This window comes from Terrapene carolina, unplaced genomic scaffold, assembly GCF_002925995.2.
Source record: "Terrapene carolina triunguis isolate 2854851 unplaced genomic scaffold, T_m_triunguis-2.0 Scaffold193, whole genome shotgun sequence".
In the NCBI taxonomy this organism is placed as follows: domain Eukaryota; kingdom Metazoa; phylum Chordata; order Testudines; family Emydidae; genus Terrapene; species Terrapene triunguis.
This window is the reverse complement of record NW_020664544.1, coordinates 3,599,929-3,623,882: the sequence shown is the minus strand read 5'-3', so window position 1 is coordinate 3,623,882 and position 23,954 is coordinate 3,599,929. Positions and strand designations below refer to the sequence as shown.

The 23,954-nt window shown below is 43.8% G+C and overlaps 1 protein-coding gene across 3 annotated transcripts in view; it reads left to right on the top strand.

The window, feature by feature from the left end:
• The first annotated feature begins 1,155 nt into the window (after positions 1-1,155).
• Positions 1,156-23,954, top strand: part of CDK12 (cyclin dependent kinase 12) — a 72,238-nt gene continuing 49,439 nt past the window's right edge. For all 3 annotated transcript variants that reach the window (XR_003899859.1, XM_024210028.2, XM_024210027.2), the window contains exons 1-8: positions 1,156-2,764; positions 9,030-9,917; positions 14,919-15,095; positions 17,493-17,632; positions 19,410-19,580; positions 21,099-21,288; positions 22,578-22,634; positions 23,218-23,319. Coding sequence is in view for 2 of the 3 variants with exons in the window: in XM_024210028.2 (XP_024065796.2) it covers positions 1,701-2,764; positions 9,030-9,917; positions 14,919-15,095; positions 17,493-17,632; positions 19,410-19,580; positions 21,099-21,288; positions 22,578-22,634; positions 23,218-23,319 (2,789 nt within the window). In the remaining variant the exon portion in view is untranslated. The remainder of the gene's footprint in view (positions 2,765-9,029; positions 9,918-14,918; positions 15,096-17,492; positions 17,633-19,409; positions 19,581-21,098; positions 21,289-22,577; positions 22,635-23,217; positions 23,320-23,954) is intronic.

The window sequence follows — 23,954 nt, the reverse complement described above, 5'->3', positions numbered from 1 at the left end:
TGTATTTAAGTTAATGGGGTAGTGTGGCCGCACACCACCGAATTAATGTGGTTTAAAACCGAATTAAGGTGCTTAGTGTGGCCGCGCACAATCGAATTTATACAACCTGTTTCCCAAATTCGAATTATCTAAATTCGGATTAATCCTGTAGTGTAGACATACCCAAACAGAGCTCTTCTTGGCTTGAAAGCTTGTCTCTCTCACCAACAGAAGTTGATCCAATAAAACATATTATTTCACACACCTTGTCTCTCTAATATTCTGACACTGACACGGCTACAACTACACCACATACTCTGGAGTGACAATTTGTCAATTTGAGCAATAGGCAAGACAAATGTTCAGATGTCTCCCCATTGATTTTGAGAGCTTCAGTTTCTTGGTAGGGACATGTAGGGCCTGTTTCTCAAAGGGTGCCAAGAACCTGCAGCCCGCGTTGTAAGAACTGCAGGAATTTACTGTCTACATAAAAAAATTGTTGTCTAGGGGGCTAGAACCATAGGACTGGGAGTCAGGACTCCTGGGTGGTTTCCAGCTTGAAGGAGAGTGTGATCTGGGGTTTAGAGTCACTGCGAGTCAGGACTCCTCAGTTCTGTTTTTGGCTCTGGAACAGGAGTGGGGTCTAGTGGTTAGAGCAAGGGACTGAGAGTCAGGATGCCTGGGTTCTCTTTCCATGAATCTGGGCCTAGAGAGGCACCGACACCCCCACCCGGCCTTGGGGCACTGCTGGGATCATGCTTGGTATGCGTTTCATGCCACCCATTGCAAGGCACTCAGGCTCCCTCTGGAGCTGGAGAGGGCATTCCGTGATGCTTCTGAACACAAGTGTGTTTGGGGCAGGGCCTTAGCGATTTGTCGACACTCTGCATCTCAATAAAGTTTTGTTGGGGGGGGGGGGGAATGGAGGGCGGGGGCTGTCCGCACAGTGCGCCTCGATAAAGTTTTGTTGAAAAGAGAGGCCGCCTTGTGCTCGCTTGTTTCTCTGGCCGCGTTACCAGGTTGCTCAATAAAGTTTTGTTGAGGAGCTCTCGCGAGGCTTGAGCGGGCCCGGCCGGCGTTTCTCGCGGTGTTTGGCCGAGCGGGGGGCCGGGGAGGCTTCGATCATCACGCGAGAGCAGGAGTCTCGCGAGAGTTGGCGGCTGCCCCCTTGGAAGCGGTGCCGTTTCGCTTTGGGAAGTGAGAGGGGAGGCGGCCCCGAGAGCGGGGCGGACAAAGGGGGCCGCGAGCCGGGCACCCGCTGCACCGCGGCCGAGGGGGCGGGAGCCGGGGACCCTCCGCGTAGGGAGCCACTCAGGGAGCCGGGCCTAGGGACCTGCTCAGAGGCCCAGGGGGCCCCTGCCCAGAGGACCCTCTGCCCAGGCCAGGGGGCCCGCTCCAGGGCCCAGCCCCCCTCCTCCCAAGGCCCCCCTCCTTGGGGCTTTCCTGGCCCTGTAGCTTCCTGCCCAGGGGCCCTGTGAGGTCAAGTCCCCTCCCCCCACCACCCACCCCGGGGCCTGATCCAAAGAGCTGCACCCCATGAAGGAGGGAGAGAGCTAGAACGAGGGAGGAAAGGCAAAGGGGGAAAGTGGCTGTGAATGGTGGGAGGAGAAAGGAGCCACGGAAAGAGGAGAGAGGCCTATAGAGGGGGGGTGACTGGGGTTTAAAGTTTGGGGATTTTGGAGGATTCCCCCCTCCCCTCTTCCAAGCACAGTGGAGAAGGAATGCCAAATCCAGAGAGACATGGGGGCAAGAAGGATGGAGGAGGAGGGGGGTCCTTGCAGCTGCAGACATCCAGCAGTGGTAGTTCAAACAGCAAGGAGAGGCACCGGCTGGTCTCCAGACACAAGAGGCACAGGTCCAAGCACTCCAAAGATTCGCCGCTGGTGGCTCAAGAGACGGCGGCACCACTGGGCGCAATGATCAAGCCACTGGTGGAGTATGATGACATCAGCTCCGACTCGGACACCTTCTCAGATGATGTGGCCCTCAAGCTGGAAAGAAGGGAGAATGACGAGAGGAAAGGGAGTTCAGACAGGAGCGACAGGTTGCACAAGCACCGGCACCACCAGCACAAACGTGTTCGGGAGCTGATCAGGAGTAAGCAGGTGGAAAAGGAGAAGAAGCTGGAAAAGAATCAGGAGGTGTCCAGCAAGTCAGGGTCCACCAAGGACCGGGTGTCAGGGACTTCCAAGAGACTCAACGAGGAGAATGAGGAACACTTTAAGTCACAGCCATCAAGAAGCAGCAACAAAGAGTCCAGGTCGTCCAAAGCACACAAGGAGAAGTCCAGAAAAGAGCGGGAGCTGAAGTCTGGGCACAAAGACCGCAGTAAAAGCCACCGGAAAAGGGACACCCTGAAAAGCTACAAAGCAACTGACAGTCCAAAACGGAAATCCAGGAGTCCCCATAGGAAATGGGCTGACAGCCCCAAACAGGATGACAGCCCCTCAGGAGCATCCTACACCCAAGAATACGATCTCAGCCCTCCACGGTCGCATACATCCAGCAACTATGACTCCTACAAGAAGAGCCCCGGTGGCTCATCGCGCAGGCAGTCGGTCAGCCCACCCTACAAGGAACCTGTAGCGTACCAGTCCAACACTCGGTCTCCTAGTCCTTACAGTAGGAGACAGAGGTCCGTCAGCCCGTACAACAGGAGGCGCTCATCCAGTTATGAGAGGGGAAGTGGGTCGTACAGTGGGAGATCACCCAGCCCATACAGCCGAAGGCGCTCGAGCAGTCCTTTTGTTGCCAAGCGGTCAGTGAGCCGAAGTCCAGTAGCCAGGTGTGTGATCTCTATGTTGTCTTTTATGTGTCGGGGGGAGATTGAATGGCTCTGGGGATGTGAGTGATTGACCCTCTAGATCATCTATTCAGATCTAGCCCAGGTAATTAGTGTTCACTTATTACTGCCAAGGGCTCCTCACTGGTCTGTGTGAGTTTGCTGGGGCTCGTTACAGTTCCCTTTGGATAGATGTCCGCATCTTAAAAAGCACCACCATTGTTGGCACTAATCAGCCTCAATGTTGGCAGCCTCAGCAAAGAGGCCAAGACTGAATGAGCCATTAGGATTGAGTTACACTTGCCTCTAGAGCTGGCTCCTGCAGAACACGAGTGAAGCATTGTGGGGAAGTTTGCACTAGTGAGTGTTCTGTGGAAAGTATTTAAATTTCTAGTGCTGAAAATCCAGCACCTTTCACTAGCACTAAATGTACTTAAAAAAGCTCTCACGTTCTGGAAACCTTGGTCAAAATTCTAAGAAAAAGATTTATCACAGTTTTCAGAAAAATTGTTTAATTCTGGGCATATCTCACTCTGAACCGATTCATTGTTTTCTTTCCTTTCATCATACTTAGTTGACCATATTTAAGTTGCTTCTTTCTAGTTTAAACTTGCTTTTCTCAGTCTGTGTTCTGCTCAGTTATGGATCATTTGCTTCCATTTGTTTTAAATAGCTCCTTGGCATTCTAGAAGGGCAATTAGGTAACTTCTTTATTTTGGAACAGATGTATTTTTTTTCTCTTTTTGCACCAGTAACTTTGACACACAAACAAAACCCATTTTTGTTTGAAATTAGTAATAGTGCTGCATTTTATTTCTTGATGTATAGTAATCAAGAGTATTTTGAGTACAGATTGATAGGTAGCCTAACACAGATTATTTTTCAATCTAAAGCTTGTGTCTCAGTGAACTTCCAGTTCACAGCATGTGTTATGGAGCTATGGTTATAGCTTTATCATAATTCCGAGCTGAACTTGTATGAAGTAAGTCCTTATGGTCAAAACAACATGTACAATGTTAGTTGTGTTGCTTCCCTGGATTCCATTGGGGGCTGTGAGCAAGGAGATTGGTCCTGTGCATCTTTATCTATGTGACTGGTATTTCTCATGTGGGTAGTCCATTGAACTCGTTGCTTGTGGAATTGAGCCCTAAAACCACATCCACGGCTCTCAACATTTAGGGAGTCGGCTTTCCGATGAAAATCAGGGCTGGTATGGGCTAAGAACATTGCCTTTGTCTTCACAGCAAATAGCTATCTCCAGTGTAAAATCCTACTGGCGATAAGGTATTGGTAATTTTTGCCTTGATTTAGCTCATTGAGGTCAACCCTATTCTCCCCCCATTTGGAATTTATTTGACTAGCTGCATGGAAACAAAAGCTACCTGTCCCTTATCTCCACTAGGATTTTATATCGAGATGGCTATCTCCATGTAAAAAAACAAACCAAAAACAAATATTTTGGGGGGAATGAAGACATTGCTTTCACAGACTGTGCGCTTTTACACCCCTGGAAAAGTTGACGGGGTGGCAGATGCCTCGTGTATCCTTTCTGGCTGTGCTCGTAGGCTCTGTTAAGGGTGTGTGTCTACTCTTCCTTAACCAGCAAGAGGGTTGCTATTGGATTGGAGGTAGTAGAGGAATCAGTGGGATCCTAAAGCGCTGTGTTTTCCCTCCATTCCCCCTCTCCCCCAACATACCCCAAAATAGCAATAGCTGATTTGGTCTGTGTAATGCTAGTTACTCCTGTGAAGTGAACATCACTTTTTCCGAGCCTGGTTTTATGGAAGCCGCTTTGAATGTGCTTCCGTGAACTTGCATAGCCATGTGGGAAAGTTTTTGAGCACACCTTTCTGGTATGGCACTTAGCTAGTTAGCCAAACCAAAAAAAATTCCAAAGGTTACTGCTTGTTTACACTCTGTTTATTTTGAATTCTTTGAATCTAGGGTTAAATTGATAACCCACCACGGTCCCGCCCCTTTCTCCTAAAGCTGGTCTGCAGTTTTTGTATAGCACGTTTTTTTTAATCAAAGCTCAGTTTCACTGAGCAACACAAAGCAAGAAATAAGGAGTCAACTGAGTGTGCAAGAAGCCTTCGGAAAATGGCTACCCCAAAGAACAATATTACACTTAAATGAGCAAAGGGAAATTTTCAGACCTTATTTTCTTTCTAACTGTTAAGCAAACTGAAAATCAGAACTCCTGTGTGTATGTTGGTTGTTGCTTCACTGAACATGCATTCCATGCAGTGAGGAAAGTTTAGTGTAAATTCCTCAGAGGGGGGTGAAAAAGTCTTTCCTGTGGCACTGATGTTTTTTCATTTGCTGAGAGTGAAATCCTTCCTAGTGATTCTTTTACGTCCCCGTCCCCAAAATGTAGTCTGAGAAGGAAGATGGTGAACTAAATACAGGTATGTCCCTGATGCAGAAAGCACACTGCAGGTCACATTCCAAGTGGCCCCTCCAAACAAACTGCTTTTGGTTAAGGAGGAAATGTAGAGTCTTTGGTCGGGAGGGAAGGTAACAGATGGAATCACTTGTTTTCTATAGCAGTTGTCGTAACCATACCATTGCAGCTATAGCCAAGAGAAAGAATTCAGGTAACACCCCACTTGATGGATGTGGGCTTGCACACTATCATGAGGTTTTAGTTTCTGGGTTTGTATGTGCACCATAGTCACTGGTGTGCAGCACAAAATCACATATTGTCAAATGTCCGTGAACTGGATTTAGAGGGTTTAATTTGAGGTAGTTTCTCTAGTGCAAGGGTGGGCAAACTACGGCCCACAGGCCGCATCTGGCCCACCAGTTGTTTTAATCTGGCCCTCGAACTCCCGCTGGGGAGCGGGGTCTGGAGCTTGCTACGCTCCAGCTGGGGAGCAGGGTCGGGGGCTGCTCTGCGCGGCTCCTGGAAGCAGCGGCATGTCCCCGCTCCGGCTTCTACGCGTAGGGGCAGCCAGGGGGCTCCGCTCTGCATGCTGCCCCCACCCCAAGCACCGTCCCCGCAGCTCCCATTGGCCGGGAATTGTGGCCAATGGGAGCTGCAGTGCTGGCGCCTGCGGACAGGGCAGCGTGCAGCAGAGCCGCCCGGACATGTTTCCTTGTAGGGAGCCGGATGGGGGACATGCTGCTGCTTCCGGGAGCCGCTTGAGGTAAGTGTCGCCTGGAGCCTGCACCCCTGAGCCCCCTGCGCCCCTGTCCCAGCCCTGACCCCCCTCCCAGCCTCCAAACCTCTTGGTCTCAGCCCAGAGCACCCTCCTGCACCCCAAACCCCTCATCCTCACCCCTGATCCTGCACCCCCAGCCAGAGCCCTCACCCCCTCCCACACCCCAACCCCAATTTCGTGAGCATTCATGGCCCACCATACAATTTCCATACCCATATGTGGCCCTCGGGCCAAAAAGTTTGCCCACCCCTGCTCTAGTAGTTAAAACAGGAAACCAGGAGTCAAGATGCCTAGGTCCTAGTCCCACCTTTGCCACTAACTTTCATTTCACCACTATGCTTGTGATTTCTCCACTGTATAATGGGGGAATAATGCCGAATAATCTCACCTGTGAGGTATACGTAATATTTTTAGATCGCTCTTAGAGCCTCAGGTGACAGGCATTCTGGAAGTGTCCGATTGTGCTCTCTCTATCGTGTCTTGTTCTGCATTCGTCACTGGTTGAGGGCAAACTCTTGCTAACAACTCTTAGCAACGTCGTTTCATAGTATAGATAGGGCTAGAGATTTCTATTAGTTCTTCCTCCAAGATATCTTTCTTTGGTACAGCTCTGATTGTAGCAGAGAAATGAATCTGTTGCCAGTGTGCTTTGGTTTTCTGTAGTGAGCCATTCCCATTCTCTCCCGTTGATACCTTTATCTTAATTCACGGGCCTGATGGCTAGCATTTTACATGTCCAGTTTCCTGCATTAGAAATACAGGAATTTTTTTACCCTTCCACTGTAGCTGGAAAGAAAAGCTTGAACATCTTTAACGCTGGGAGGTTTTCCTCCCTTTTTAAGTACTATAAACTAGGTAATCTGCACTGCAGTGTTGGTTTCAAAGGTGATGTTTGAGGGCAAATCACTAACCTCTTGGTCAGAGATAAAGTTACTCAGTGATTACTCTAGACAGGGGAAACACCTTACAAAACTTCCTGTATATATTTGCTTCTCTTAAAACATATTTCAATGCAGTCAGCAGTGACAAAAACTAATAATTGCCTGTTGAGGGGGAGGTTTCCAGATCCATGTTATGAATCACTTGTAGCTGGGATTTAGTGCAGGATTCAGTGCTGTTTAGGTTTCAGAATTAAGTTAGCTCTGTTTGCAGCTACCCATGTCATACAAGTTCAGTTAGGAATGTTGTCCTCAGCAAAGTCTGCAAGTGTGACCTCTGAGTGCAGTGAAAGCATGCTGCTAGCTATTTCAGCTCCTGACAGTTTTGCAGCGGGATGTGGAAAGTGAACTACTAGCCAAATGGCAAATTCTGCCTGTGTGTGTGTGACAGTTAAACTGATTATCCAGGGTCCCCTGAAGACGACATACCAGCTCGAGGCATATTGCCAGATTCTGTTTCACACAACTTCCATGAACATTGAAGACAGAATCTGAAATAAGTCTTGACTTTTTTTTTATATTCTTATTGCTATTTTTGTTCTTTAAGACTAAAAGTAAGTTCCACTTAGTCACATTGATATTTGGCCTCTACAGTCACAAATGGCCAGTGAAATGCTTTATAATAAGCCATTTCTATCCTTCAGCTTATTTTTAAAGCATTTATGTTGTCAGAATATTTGTTTAAAATTGCGATTCTCTTATCCTATGCAAATTATATTAATCTCTTACACTGCATTTCAATTATAGTTTACATGTTTTCTGAACTGTGTGGAAAAGGGAATTTCTTTTAACCGTGATCTAAAATCATGCTATATTTTCTACTGTGGTCAGAGAACTCTAGGTTTGAATAGGTCATAGAATAAAAATCAGTTGTGAGCATGATTTTAACTAAGCATGGGTAGAGTCTTACTTCAAGATTCTTTTTTTTTTTAATTAACATGTGGCTTCCAAATCATTAAAGTCCATCGTTTACACATTACTTATAAAATGCACTGTCCCATGCCTTGCAAAATCCCAGTCTCCCTTGAAGAGGAGAAAATATTCACTGACCTGTGAATTGAAAATACCAGTTTTCTGGGAGGGGGTGGAGGGGGTTATTTTTCAGTCTTTCCAATGAATCTTCATCCCTAATCTCCACTAGATTGACAGATATTGCAGATTTGTGCCTAATCCAAGTCCATCCTTTGTTCACCTTGTGTCCTTTTAAAGGAAGGCATTTTTCTCCTTATTTGTGGCTCACGCTAGAGTGCAGATTTCCAAATGCATTTCATATCTCTGCTTATGTAATAAATTGTAGTCCCCTTATTGTAAATTCAGACTTAGCGTATCTCTGAACATGTCTAAATCAGGATGAAAGCCTCAAATTGTCTTTCTGACTTGCAGTGTGCAAATGCATTTATGGTAGTAGTAAAACCTCTACTTGGAGTGAAGATGTTCTGTGGGAAAAAGTGGCATTCACTAGGAGAATGCCTTATTGCAGTGATACTCAGACTGAGGCTCTTGAGCCGGAAGTAGCACTTGAATGTCTCTCTCGCGGCTCTTTGCAGCACATGATATTAAAACACTGTGTGAGTCAATATATAGTACTCTAGTAAATGAAACAATGAATTCACACTATTGTGTCTATTTTGGGTAATGTTGATCGCTAATTTGACTCCTTAGCCACTGAGGTCTGAGTATCACTGCCTTACTGTAACACCACTGATCAACGCCACAAGGTTGTGGAAAACATTCCCACAAGCAATACTCATGTCTTATCATTGTGTTTTCCCTCCTGCTCTACTGCCCTGAAAGATTCCTAAACTGTCAGCTCATCCTCTCAACTAAAATCCTCCAGTCAAGCACTGTGCATCTGTTATCTCTTCTTTAACTTGGGGTTTGTCTAACCCTCATCTTGCGGTTCTGTTATTTTAATTGTTGATTTGTAAGCAGCAGCATCTTTGACCTTGGAAGCGCCCTAGATGTTGGATTATTTTCAAGTGTCATCAAACTGGTGCCATTAATTTAAGTCTCCTCAGACAAGCCTTGGGTATGGTCAGAAATGTAGTTGACAATTTATGAATGCTCTTGTCTTTAAAGAGCGCTTTCCCTATTTATTAATTTCAGTAACTAACATAGTATGTGTCAGACTGCATCTCAGTTTTCTGCTTCCTGCTCTTTCCATAGGAAGTCTGTGAAGTCCCGAAGTCGAAGTCCTGTATATTCAAGACACTCATCATCATCTCACAGTAAAAAGCAGAGGTCCGGTTCACGTAGTCGCCATTCCAGTATATCGCCTGCTAGGCTACCATTGAACTCCAGCCTGGGAGCAGAGCTTAGCAGGAAAAAGAAAGAGCGAGCTGCAGCAGCGGCGGCAGCAGCAAAGGTGGATGGGAAGGAGGCAAAGAACTCACCTGTTTTTCTGTCTATAAAAGAGAACAGCTCATCGGAGGTTAAGGAGACTGGGACGGAGTCTAAAAAAGTACCCAAAATCATTAAATCTGAAAAATCAGCTTCCGATACGGAACTGCTTAATTTAATACACATGAATGCAGAGACTAAAACATCTCTGGAGCCAATAAAAACCAAGATAGACGAGAACTCTGAGAAGAAGCATGCAGCTCCAGTTAAAGACTCAAAAACGATGGGAACAAAAGACTCGAAATCTGTAGTAGTGAAAGAGGAGATTGCAACTCCAAAAGAGACAGAGACAACAGAGAAGGAGAACCCACCCCCACTGCCCTCAATAAAATCACCTCCTCCACCTCTACCAACAACTACGCCGCCGCCTCAGACTCCCCCGTTGCCTCCTTTGCCTCCATCACCAGCTGTTCCACCTCTACCGCTTTCCCAGCTGACTTCTGTTCAGGTCCCTACTTCAGTCCCAACCTCTTTGCCATCTTCTTCCCACTCAAGAACATCTGCTTTGTCCACTCAGGCAAATTCTCAGCCCTCTGTCCAGGTCTCTACAAAACCACAAGTGTCTGTGACGGCTGCTATCCCACACCTGAAGACTTCAACGCTGCCTCCACTCCCGCTCCCACCTATTCTGCTCGGGGAAGATGACTTGGATAGGTAAGGTCATGTGGAAAACTCAGTTCTGCTTGGGTTGGAATACACTGTACTAACATAGTAACAGAGAAGAGATTTTATTTTTAGCTTGCCGACTCCTTCTTTACCCTGCATATGTTTCCTAGAAGATACCTAGTTTTGTACTTGATTCTATTGAAGCCTGTGCCATTCTACCGAAAACACCACTCATAACCAAATGCCCTGTCACGTCGTCATTCACGATGTTATCATCTTGTCAGTCTCTCCATCCAGAATACCTATTTTGAGGGGCTTATGATTCAGTGCTGAAACTAATGCAAAATCTCAGCGAGGAAGAGAAGTTTAGAGGCTTTTTTAAAACCAGTTTTTAAAAAAAAACATAATCAAGTCAGTCTTTATTACAAATCCATTAGGTCCCTATTCTGAAAGCTGCTCTGCATGGAAGTACCGCTGTTAATTTTAATGGGGCTTCACATGGGAGAAGGGATCCTGTTGCATGCAGCAGCTTGCAAGATAAGGTCCTGACTTACTATCAAAAAATGGAATGATCCAAAAAGCTGGTTTAAAGTAACAGAAAAGACAACACAAAGCAGTGTCACACTAACAGCATGTTGTTGGGACATGCAGGCCTTGTCTACCTGAAACAAATTGTATTGCTTTAACTTGCATTGGATTTTTAAATCAATTACTAATTGACTTAAGCTAAACTAAAAGTACTATAGAAGAGCTAGGTAGTATTTTATTTATTCATAATAAACTGAAATAAGCCCAGTTTAAACTGAAATAAGAGTGTCGACGCAGGGGTTTGCATCAGACTAACTAAGCTGTTTTAAAATCGCACCTGGTGCAACTTTGTCCTGTAAACAAGGACATAGACAGAAAAGAAAAGAATCTCAGAAGTTAAGTAGCAGATCTGGGAGGAGGGTTGTTGGGGATAAGGAAACCATGCATACTTCAGTAGTTTTAATGGTTACATCTATATGTAATTCGCCTTGTGGTTTTACATGCAACATGTTCTTTATCTGTGCCCCATGCTGCATATCTAATTACATTGTTATATAATTTTAATGTGGAAGAGGGTAACCCTTTACCTGTCTATCTCTAAGGGCTTTTGTTTACATAGGGATGCTCAGGAAGTTAACTTTTAAAGCCGATTACTTAAACCAAATTAAACCCAGGTGTGGATACTCTTATTCAGAATAAAAGTGACCTTAATTTTTTGATTGTGTCACAGAGGGGTTTAATGCACTTTAACCAATCCACTTTAATTTCACACCTTAAATTATTTCTAATTAATTCTCCTGAGAGTTCACTTATAGAGGAGCCCTAAGCAGAACATCAAGACTGAGTCCTTTCCCAAGTGAGTTGTTGTGTTAACTGCTACATGAATAATTTCTAGATCTGATAGATTACTTAACTAATCCCCTAGATGACTCCAGACACACACTTTTTAAGATGGTGGAAATTATCTATATAAACCAGGGCAAAAGAAATAGAATCAATTGAAAAAAGATTTAAAACTTTTTTGTCGTGGCACAATACTTTATTGAAGTTTTGTAATTTGTGAATGATTCCACATTAGGTCCTCCCACTATTTTTTACTTTACTAAATTGCTCACCAAAACCCTTACTCACTCTCCACTTCTCAGTAAAGAGGTACTGGGAAATCTTAATATAAGACTTAATTACTCTTGCATAATGTAAAACAAAACATCTACCAGTATACTTTGAAGTATTATTATCACTTCTTACATGAACAAAGTTCATTATATGTTCTTTGTTCACTTACTGTTCTCAATGGATCTTTCAGACATTAGTATTAGCGAGGTACTGCTGTAATTGTGATCATTACAATACGTTATAAAAGTTTGGACCTGTACATCCTTATGTTGTCTTTCACAAACAGCACTTGGTTTAGTGTTGTTCAGTGTGTCTGTTCAGCTTTTTAAGTAGCAGTGAGAGTGGAAAGAGTAGCCTTAATGTGGTACCTAGACCGGTACTTGTATTGGAAAAGTACACACTAAACATAATGCTGTGGTTGCTAACGTGGTATAATAACCTATTGAATCAGCTCTGGTGTAGTTAAGACTGCCTTGTAAAGCATCATAAACTTTCCCACAAACTCTCACACCTCTTAGTGTGGCAGTGATGAAAATACTAATATTGTACATGTCCCCAGATGAGTGGCTGAGTAGACTCTTTCAAGGTTGACTTGCAGCTTTGTCAGTTTCTTAATTTTACCTCCACTGCCATTGTGCATTTTGAGAGATTTATAACATAGTTTCAGAATATATTTCCACCCAAAGATTGGCAAACAAGTTCTCAGCCAGTTCATTGAAAAAAGAGGAAGCAAACAAACAAAGCCACTTCATTAGGGTTAGCAGGTGTTAGTTGCAAATGACACATTGACCATGCACAGTACATTGTTTTCAATCACTTATTTGTTGCTTGTGAACCAAATTTCTTTAAGTAGATTTCTTTATTCTGTTTCCAACATGTGGAAAAAACACACGCCCTTCTTGATTTCTAAGACTGTGGCAAGCATGAAGTTTAGAATCCCATTTGAGTTGCCTAAGTACAAAATGGGAGATAATGACGATCCGCAAAATAGCTAAGAGATGTGCTAATTACAGTTTTTTAAAGCAACTACAATTGTTTTACTGTTATGGGATTTTATTTCCCTTGTTTTTTGTATTGCTGGACTTCTGGTTTTTTGAAGCTTTGCAGCTCATCTTTAAGGTTTTCCACTCCATCTGTATGCAGCACTCTCGGGTTTAGGTAATGCAGAGGTGATGTTTGTTTAGATTTAGTGTTAAAAAAAGAATGCCTATGCAAATAGCCTATGTGCCGTGACCATAACTAAATTTAAAATAGCCACCTAGCAGCATTAATTCTGAGGTACAAATAAACTAACTCCAGCTAGTCAGTAGCCTTAAATAATCAAACGAAGGTTACAATTTACATCAATCAGCAGATAACAATGAAAACACTCCAGAAAAGCCTCTCCTCTCCAGATGCTACCTAGCAACACATCTTCATCCTTCCCCCAAAACCCTGTCAAACAAATACTTTTGCAGCTTGCTGAGAAGAGTCTCAAATTCAGGCTTTTTTGGATGAAGGTGTGTGGAGCATGTTAAAACACTGCATAATGTTACGGATCTAGAACAGATTCACTGCTAGCAAAAGTGGGTAAAGCGCCATGGCAGTCGGTGGAACAGGAACTGCTTATCCTGGTGGTGAATGGCATACACAGGCTGAAATAACTAGGCACTGAATCCAAATGAATAACTTTTAAATATTCCTCTAATAGCTTATTTAGAACATACGAAGCTGGTGAAATAATTTGACCGAGTCTGTCAGGCTCTAACACAAGAACTGACTTTCAGCCGTGGCACTTGAGTTAGGTACCTTCGTCCTGCATTTAGGGTGTGTCTACACTGCAGCTGGGAACGTGCTTGAGCTAATGCGCCACAAATAGCAGTGGTAGCACAGGCAGCAGCTTGTGCTGTCTGCCCAAGTACAAATCTGCTCACACCCCCAGGAGCGTTTACCGAGCTGCCACCTGGGCCACCCCTGTTTAGACTGCTATTTTTAGCCTGCCAGCTCGAGCCCATGTCTGAATCCCATTTTGGGGCTCCTCTTGTCAGCCTTAACGCTGATGTTCTTTGCTTTGTTAAGAGTGACCAATACAGGGGCAATCCTGCTCTTCTAAGTCAACTGCAGTACTTTGGGTGATTTTTAAATGGGGGCAAGAGCAGGCCCATGGATCTTATGTTATTTTCATGGCTTATAACGGCCATAGTGATACGTATCAGTGACAGTTTTCCTCCAGTACTCTGAGTATCAGGGCTTTTCTGATTAGTTCACTAAACCTATGTGATGACCTCAGTAGAAGTAAAAAGACAAATTTTGGGGGTCTGTTCCTTTAAAGAGTATCTGAACTCGGTCATTCCAAAGGGGAAAGTACTGTACTTCAATCAAAACCTCCTTCCATGTCTTGTTCTGTGTTCATTTGTGGAATACACTGTGTTTCACCACAGGTTTCAGCTAGGTTGGGAAGTGGCTCACGAGTAAGGTAACTTTCCTAATTTTCTGTTCCCGTCAGTTCAGTTGCATTGGCTGCTTTGTGCTGACGAGCAGAATTTTAGACCTGCTGATGCTGAGAAGCATCAACCTCCCCTAGCAGGTTGCCCTAAGAATGATCCAAGAAAGGCTGCTTGTCTATTTCTCAATAGACAGCTTTTCCCTTTCCTGGGGAGGGTGGAGTCTTGTACAGGGTAAGTATTATGAATAATTTGACTTGCCTAATGCCATTCAACTTGGATTTTAATTCCCAATTTATTCAAATCCAGGAATTCTCCCTGATACTCCTTCCATGTCCCCCCCGCCCCCGATAAACTAGATTCCGCATATCGGTCTCCAGCTAGTTAAAGACAACACCGCATTACCATTGGTACCATAATAAAAGAAGAAATCAGCTGGTGATCTACTTGCAATATGCAGAAGTGACTGTTGCCCCATTTCTGTCCTTGCTAATGAGTTAAAAGCAATGTAGTGGAGACATGGTTAATTTTGCTTGCATGTTGTAGATTTGCAATGGCTATTAATCGGCATAAGGGTCAGAACATGCCTTTACATTTGTTTTAATGAGTGGACAGGAGATAGGAAGTAGGGATCAGTAAATGGATAACAGGTTATATCCCCAATTTGTTGTTGTGTTTATATAATGTTAAGAATTTTTATTCCACTGTCATGAGAGACTTATAGTTGCAAAGAGTTACGTGGTCTTTTGAGGCTGGACTGTGTCTTTAATTTAGTATTTTTCTACGTTGACTTTGGCTTTGAAACAAGAAAGATGCTTAATTTTAACCCTGAGTGTCTAGAGCTAGGCTCCTAAATCCATACTTGGCCCCCTAATTTCAGGCACTCAAGTCTGAAACTTTTGGCCTATGATCCTCTTTATTTGAAATGGCATCTTAAGTCTGACCACATTGTATTAACTTGCTGTAACTTTCTGGGATTTAGTCCAAAGGAGATTCTTCCTCCAAAACTTGTGAAGAAAGAGAGAGAGCAGAGACCACGACACTTGCTCATGGACCTCCCGCTTCCTCCAGAGCTTCCTGGAGGGGATCCATCTCCCCCGGAGTCTCCAGAACCAAAGGCAGCCACACCACCTCAGCAACCATTCAAAAAGAGACCAAAGTAAGTGTTTGCACAGACTGCGTGCTAGCATCTCTAAACTGTGTCTTCTTATGGTGGTGATCTTGTGTTTATATAGCACCTTTCATCCAAAAGGATCCCAAAGTGTTTTAGAATGTAGCTATAAATTGGACATGGAAACTGCTTTCCCTATCATGAAAATGCACCTACCTCTGAGGTTAAATCTGCAACTGTTTTAGCAGTTCTCAGCAACCTAGCAAGTCACTTCAGGGTGAAAAGAAAATTCCAAATGAATTTGATGAATCTGAAGAGAGAAATGTAAGTAGGCACAATCCAATTGCCCAGTTGGAGTCTAGTCAGGACACTGCTGTTAATGCTACCCACCCTGCTAAAAGTCCTAGTGCATTTTTAATGACTACACATATTCAGGATCTCAGTTTTATGTTTCTTCAAGGGGCGTGTTCTGTTTTACAGCCCAACTTACCTCTGTCCTGGACAACCCATCATTTTTTCTGGAAAGCATTTGATTTCAGACAGGCTTGAATCCTGCTACTGTGCTTATAAAAAACCAACAACATTGTTTGAAAGAAATGAAGCCCCTGTTGTGCTGGCTTCCTTTTATTCACTGCACCCCACTCCTTTGGGTTTCCGGGTCACATTTGACAGGTTTAAGGCTCTGTCTGTCAGTTAAACGCGGGTGTTTGTCAATGCAGGAGAATGGGTTCCTTTCTCCATCCATTTGAATATTAACAAACTAGAAGGGCTACAGATGGGGGGAAAAGAGCAGGTGAAATGTAGCATGTTTGCATCACCCACCAAATGGAGCCTGTAATTCAGGCTTTATTTCGTCAAGGTTCTGACAGGTCCCATTGTTCTATAATCTATTACATGATCCTTCCTATGGTGTGAATTACTGGAGTGTGTCATGTACACCTTGAAAATTCCTATCAACTTTCATTTAACAGTTGCCTTGAAAACAGTATTGTGGCTGAATTGGGAAAGGACCTCTCATTCTGAAGCCAAAGAAACCTGGCTGGCAAACAACCTGATGTAGAATCTTTAGTGTTTCTAGGAAGCAGTTGTTCAGGAAAGGGGCCACATCCCTTCACCCATGACATTGGTGAAGTATTGGTGATCTATTCTCCACTCAGTGGGCATACTTGACTTTCTTTAACGCTAATGAGAACTATGCGTTCATCGAGAGAATAAACTCTTGTGTACAATTAGGAGTGTCTTCTATGTTTTCTTCCCTTTCCCAAGGCATATTTGCTACATTATGTCTTAAATAATGATCAAATGTCCTATGTTCGTGCAAAAGTTTTCCAAATACTTACCAAATCTAAAATTATCAAAGAATTATGTAACAGTAATACCGATTGGCTTCTGTCCAGACCCTGCTCACGTTAAGAGCAATGTATAGCAGACTCCTGTGTATCATTCTCCGTTCATAAGACAGGACAGATCCATTTGTTTGAGGTACAGGCTAACTGGAGAATGGTGAGACATACTGAGAACTTTTTAGTAGTGTGTTTTGATACATCATAACCCTTGATCCCTATTTTAGATCATTATATGTGGGGAAATAAGGGATAACGTTGAATGGAGTTCAGATTATGCTCTTTGGCCTTGTACAATTGTTAGGTCTGTGCTTTAAGTGTAGGGACCTGATCTAGGATAACACTGCAGGATGATGGGCATAGAAAAAAGTCCCATTTGGCTGCTCTGCCTGTAAGAGGTAGAGGACTATGTAGTGTGATTCACTAAAGGCTATTGGAGTAAAAATTTACAAAATAGCATTTAATGAGAGTTAGTCATGAAAGCGACCATGGAAACTAGCCTGTTACTGGCCTCATTTTAGGGCAGGTTGAAACAATGAGTACAGTGGTTGCCATTTTAAATTAAGGAAGGCATTTGTTGCTTGGATAGTTACATTTATTGTGTGTTTTCCTGTTCTTAGTATGATGTGTAAATATTGTTGTGTGGGATGGTATAAATGTTTGTCTAGTGACGCCTGCTGTATCGAGTAAAGAAAATTGATCTCCATCTAGCGCAATGTTTCTCAACGACCAGTCCGTGGACCGGCACCGGTCCCTGAAATCTCCCTGACACAGTAAGCCAGTCCCTGGTATGAAAAAGGTTGAGAAACACTGATCTAGTGCACCGTATAAAATTCCTAACACTGCAATCAGTTAGATTAAAGATCAGTCTCCCCAAGGAAGTGATGGAATCCCTTTGCTTGTTGATAATTACTATCTAGATTTAAGGTACACTGGAGTGTGAGGAACAATCCTGTGTTACAAGTTGGATAGGTAAGATGACAAAATTGGTCTCCAGTCTATTAATTTTTAGGATTTAAATTTAAAAAATTAATTTCCGTTTAAAGCAGTTATGATCAAGTCCTATTGTTTGGGATTTTTAAACTAATCTTCCCTTTTTCAGAATCTGTTGTCCTCGTTACGGCGAGAGGAGACAGACAGAAAGCGACTGGGGGAAGCGCTGCGTGGATAAATTTGATATCATTGGGATTATTGGAGAGGGAACATATGGGCAAGTGTACAAAGCCAAGGACAAGGATACAGGTAAAGGTTAGATAGAGCCTTAGTCTGAACAAGGCAATATTGAAAAAATTTCCCTAAGTGATTCTTGGGTGTCTTTTTAATTATTTTTGGTGCGATCACAGTGAGCCTGCTTAAAAGCTCATTCCAGTTTTAGTGCTGTTACCACTCAATGGGGAATACCACCATGACCAGTAATGGACTTTGGGACATGGACTTTCAGAGGAGACTCGGGGAGCGAGGCTTCCCAAACCCCATTGACCTTCATTGGAAGTTGGCACCTAACTGTTCTTTTGTTCCTGTGAAAATCTCCCCATGTGCACCCACAGTGTTACTCCGCCCTGTAAACCCACAAATTTGTTTCATTCCTGCTGTCCGTCAAGCCACAGATGAGATCATTTGCACCACAAAGACTCTAACGTAAAGTGACCAAAGCAAAGAAGTTCAACAAAACTGTGATCCTGTTCTTAACTCACCTTTCTCTGTCTAGTATTGCAGCATCTATTGCTCTCAGTGTCTCTGGTTTTGTGGGTATACTATGGGAGAGTTTGCTAATCCTGCACTTTATAATTTGCACATAGATGGTGTTCTCTCCCTACTTAGCAAAGTTTTAGTAGACGAGACCGCATTGTAGATAGTGAGGTTGCTTAATACGAAGTGTTTCACCCAATGTCCTACAGTGCATTTTCCAGTGAATTACAAAGTATAAGAAATAATTAAAAATCAACTTCAGATTAAGTGAACAAACCACTTTCTGCGATAATGGGATCCTTGCTCTTTAGTGTGCTGTCCACTTGCTAATTCGTGTTGCGTCTCCCAGTCAGTGCAAATTAGTGAGGCTCTATTGTCATGTATCTTGCATTTCTAGGACCTCTTTCATCTAAAGTTCTCAAAATGCTTTACAAACACTGAATCTCACAAGCCCTATGCCTGTCTGAAGAAAGTGGCGTCCTCATTTTTCAGATTGAGAAACCAAGCCACATGGTTTGAACTGACTTTGGGAAAGTAACATAGTTAGTCATTTGCAGAGCTGGGAATAGGAAAAAGGAGTCCTGATACCCTCTGTCTGGTTCTAACCACTAATTCACTGAGTAGCTCTTTTATGTTGAACTAGTGAAATAGTATTCCCAAGCAAAACAAACTTGGAGTTCAGATTGAGCAATGTAACCTTTTTGGAAAATGTCTTAGTGCAGGGATGGGCAGCAGCCGCCCAGGGCTGCATCCGGTCCATCAGATCATCTTATTTGGCCCGCCACAGTCCAGCTCAGGGCAGGCATCTAGCAGCATGTGGGCCAGGAACAGGGTGGGGCAAGGCATCGCAGAGGGCAGGCAAGAACATATACACATCACGTGGTGAGAACCAGTGGGACGGATCAGGGAGCTGGGCGTAGCCTTCTGGGACAATAGCCGTCACTGTCAGGTGGGCTCACTCTCCAACTCCCACCCTGGAGGCCAGGACCCGACACAAACACGCCACGTCACACCCTCTGGGGGCAGGACCCAACATACACACGCCCCAGCCCACAGGGTTTTAGTGGCTTTTGTGGCCGTCTACTACCTTAAACTTGCCCATCCCTGTTTGTCTTTAAATGGCAATGTTCTTCTGTTACCAATGTAACTGGAGCCTAGAAAAGTCTTTGCTAAGAACATAATTAAAGACTAAATGAGCAGTTTTCTTAATGAAAACTAATCATAAAAAGACCAAACTCAAAGGCCTGGGCAGGGCAGAGGCAGGACAGCATCAAGAGTGTATCATTTGGATTATTTGGAGTATCACTTTGACACTGACTTGTTTTGTCAGGTGAACTGGTGGCTTTAAAGAAAGTGCGATTGGACAATGAGAAGGAAGGCTTCCCCATAACGGCAATCCGCGAGATTAAAATCCTTCGGCAGTTGATCCATCGCAGCGTTGTTAACATGAAGGAAATTGTTACAGACAAACAAGATGCACTGGACTTCAAGAAGGACAAAGGTATTGCTAGCTGCATAGTGTGGTTTAACTAACAGAAATGTCTCCAGCACCTCGTTTACTATCCTGGTGTAAGGGTGGGTCTAGCAATCTGATACAGTTCTATTTATTATAGGTTTTTTTTGCTAGAGAAAACTCTAGAATTGTCTGTTGCTACATGTCTGCATCTGGATGAAAAAATAATCTACATGTATTTTATGACTGCAGATCACAGCAACAAAATCTGCACAGCCTGCTGCTGATTTTGCTTTCAGTGTTAATCTGCACCAGATATTATCCTTTTTGTGGGTTGCCTGCAACAGACACGGTCTTTCTGGTCACTGGTATAGAATCATTGCTTGGAAGTGTTCGCAAGCCGCCAAGCATTCAGTCTTGTCCAAGTACCCAGCTTTGCAGCAGTCTTATAGCAGCAGCATCTCATGAGCTGCTAGAGGCTGAGATCAATAATTACACCATTCGGAAAACGGTATCAACTTAATCAACTCCTCGGATGCACTGAAGAGAAGACTCCAGCTTCTTCTCCCTTGGCTGCATTGGCTCTGCAGGGTATCAGACCGTCTAAAATGTTGGGCGTGGGAAGTTTGTTCCCGCTTCTTATTACTATTAGCCCTGCTGAGTAAACACCGCCAAGAGAGGGTGAGCTGAAGTCTGTCCCTTATGCATCAACAACTGAATTGTTGCTTAAATCTTAATCAGTTACATTTGAGCACCCCTGTTCCTACTGAAGACTGTGGATTTTCATAGGCGTAAAAATGGGCGGCAGATCCTTTAATAATGGTGGTGATGCACAAGGGTCCAGGTTAACTTTGCAGAACTGGCTGTTAGAAGAAATATATTTGTTCTTGTAAACTAAGTATGCTTGATATGAATGTGATTGAGAGGCAATGAATGTGGAATGCCACAGTACCAATCTTAGAGTCTTGTCACTTTACAGAGCAGATGCACACTTAGTGCGTCCCAAGGGTAACGTATACTTGTTTCTATCCCTGGAGGTATGTGAGTGATCAGTCTTTACAACTGAGTTAGCCTTTGCTGGTTTAGCTGTGGCGTTTTTTCCCCAGCACTGGGCAGTCCCTTTATTATGCTGGATAATGTTGGCTGTCTCAAGAACCAGTGAATGGTATGGAAGGTTTTCCATCCTCTCTCACTTCTAAGTTTGACGGTGCTTTTAAAAATACAGCCCTTTTAGGTTGCACTTGGAGAGTCCCTTCTTCCAGCAGATTCAAGTCCGTGATGCCATAAGTAGCTTATGCTAATGCGTCCACCCTGTCCTTTTGTCGCTTGCTATGAAAAGTGCTGTGAAAAGAAAAGTGCTGACCACCCTCCCTCTGGAGATCAGATCCCCCTCCCCTCCTCGCTCCCCGCCTCCGAAGTATCCCGTTGAGCACATAAAATCACAAGTCACTTTTTTCTAAATCTTGGCCTTTATCTTGAAGCAATTCCACTACACAACCAAAAATGTTGAACCTTTTGACTCTGCTTTTCAGCACCTGTCTTAAACTTTGTCTGTTTCTGTGGCAGGTGCCTTTTACCTTGTGTTTGAATACATGGACCATGACCTCATGGGGCTGCTAGAATCCGGCTTGGTGCATTTCTCAGAGGACCATATCAAGTCTTTCATGAAACAGTTGATGGAGGGGCTGGATTATTGTCACAAAAAGAACTTCCTTCATCGAGACATTAAGTGTTCCAACATCTTATTAAACAACAGGTAACTTGGCACTGGGTAGGGTCGAAGATGGTTTCATCAAACCGGCTAATTTGAGCTGTGAGATGTTAGGCCGCTGATTCATTTAGATTACGGGAAAGAATACAAGGATCTTATCTGCTGTAGTGACCCTGTCTTCTGTGAGTTTCCATCTGAAGTGACAGTCTAATTAAGCAATAGGTTCCCTGGGTGCTGCATCTGTAATAGGAGTTGTCTTCAACCAAAGGTGAATGAGCCCAATAACCTTCTGCTTAACTTCCTGTTGGTGGCAACCTCTCCAGAAGAGACCTTTTGCTGGCAAAATGTACTGCTCCTTATCCTGGTCTCTTAAGGATGGCAAACCGTGTCTGGGTGCAGTTTCTGATTCTACAGCATTAAAACAAAAAGGTTGCTTATTTAATAGTAGTATTTAGGGGACTGGGTTGGTTATGTTAAAGCAAACATATATGCCTTTTGAATAGGAAATGGCATCCTGGAATGGCTCATTCAGGTGTGTCACAAGGTTAAACCTTGCTACTGAAAACCATCTGCAACAAAACATTGTGGGGAGGCTGAGTTATACTAAATAAGGGGTTTGTTCAGTGATCGAGCCCAAAGGCGTATTCCTGCAGCTATTGCTGCTAGGTTCAAGTCTCAAAGCCCCTGGGGGAGAATGTAATGGGTTGCGTCCTTTGTTGGCACAAATAAATGTGGGAAAGGAGTTGTCCTCTCTCTCAATGTCTCTGGGTTTTTCTGACTGTTTCCTCCCCCACTTGCCATCACATGCAGACACCACCCATGCTCTGCACTGTCAGAGTTTAATTACTTAGCTGTTTAGAGGCTGGGATTGTGGTGGTGGCATGTATTGGGTGTGGGCTCCGATGTCCCTCACTATTGACCACCTGGAAACCAGTTTTAGGAGTGGTATAGAAGTCTCAGAATGACTTCCCATGTAGTCTTCTGCTAGAGTTGCTGGATGCAGCATAGTTCGTTGTGGACTAGGTTACAAATTGGAGACAGTTTGCTTGGAGTCTTCAGGTCGCCATCTGAACGCCAGTGAGGGAAAATTAAAACTGATAGAATCTGATAGTAACACTGCAAGTCACTGCAGCCACATGCCCACTTGTGATGGTCTTGAAACTGAATGCTTGTACATCTTTATCCTTCCATAGAGCATAGGATCTGTTAAAAATCAGACTGGCATATCCAACATGATCAGTTGCCAAACACTGGTTGTCCTTGGTCCTTTCTTACTGTTTCAGTAAGTGATCCCATCTGTAACTCATGCCAGTGGTTGTGCTTTTGTTTTTCAGTGGGCAGATCAAACTTGCAGATTTTGGACTTGCCCGACTGTACAGCTCTGAAGAGAGGTAAGTCACTCCAAGGGGGAATTGGCTAACATATGTGAATTGACCCACAGAGTCCTGATGCCCCAATACTCCGGCAGCCTGGGAAGCTAGCCGGCAGCCCCTGTAGAGTGCATGTGTAATACTACGCCAGCTGTCTAATAGCCTTTCCTTAGACAAACCCAGCTGACTGTGCAGAAGTTTCCCTTCCTTGGCTACCATGAGTCTGCTCTTCAAATTATTGTAGCATTATTTTTCACTTCCTACCTTAACTGTTCAGCAGGGTTGCTGTTAAACCTCAGCTGCCTTCCAGTTTAGAGTTAGCTGCACTTCAGTGCTGGGTTAGGTGATTTGTGTATGTGGGTGTATCGGCGAGGATTTCTGAAGCTGTCCACACAAAGAAGTGGCCTGAGCTACACCTACAGCTCTCATTGACTTACAGAGGAACTGTGTGCCCCCACCGCACTTCTGAAAACCAGGCTGCTTTTGTTTAGATGCCTGATTCTAGGCCCCTGTGTTTGAAAGCGAAGGCCATGGTTCTTAAAGCATTTTGGGATCCACTGACATAAGAACTGTACCAATGTAAGTCTGTCATCTTACCTTCCAGCCGTCCATACACAAATAAAGTCATTACATTATGGTATCGACCTCCAGAATTGCTGCTAGGCGAGGAGCGTTACACACCAGCCATTGACGTGTGGAGCTGTGGGTAAGCGCCTCGTTTTATTTGGTAGCGTTTTGTTTGAGCTGTGAGAATCCGAAAGAGTCCAAATATGGTTCTGACAGAATAGCCTCGTGTAATGTGCTGTATCTGTTGGTAGTGTAATAGCAACCATACAAATAGATTCCACTTGATCTCATCTCTGCAACATTTGAGAAGTTCCAAAAATATATTGATGATGTAACCCTTGTGTCTTTACCAGAACTATCATTAAATAAACTTTAACACAAGGGTTCATCTCACTGGAAACTTGGGGATGGTCTGCTAAAAATTAGTAGCTGTATCTTTCCCTGGGAAGGGCTTAATTCCTGGTTATAATGACGTTCTATTTTTAACATATAGAAGACCACCACCATTACTATACGTAGCCCACCTACTAAAGTAATACCGCTTTCTTTTCACTTCCTTCATTCCTGGTATAGTTTCAGCCATGCTTAGTTAGCAAACGTTGGATAAATTCCAAATCCAATGCAGTTAATATTCTGCAAAAAAGGACTTTGTAGAACTTGTAAAAGTCAATGAGAGAGAATATACATCAAACTAGCTCAGTTTAAAAAAAAAAAATCTTCTGACTTGTAAACTGGCAAAATCTCCATGGGGTCAAAGAGATCTAGGTGGGATTT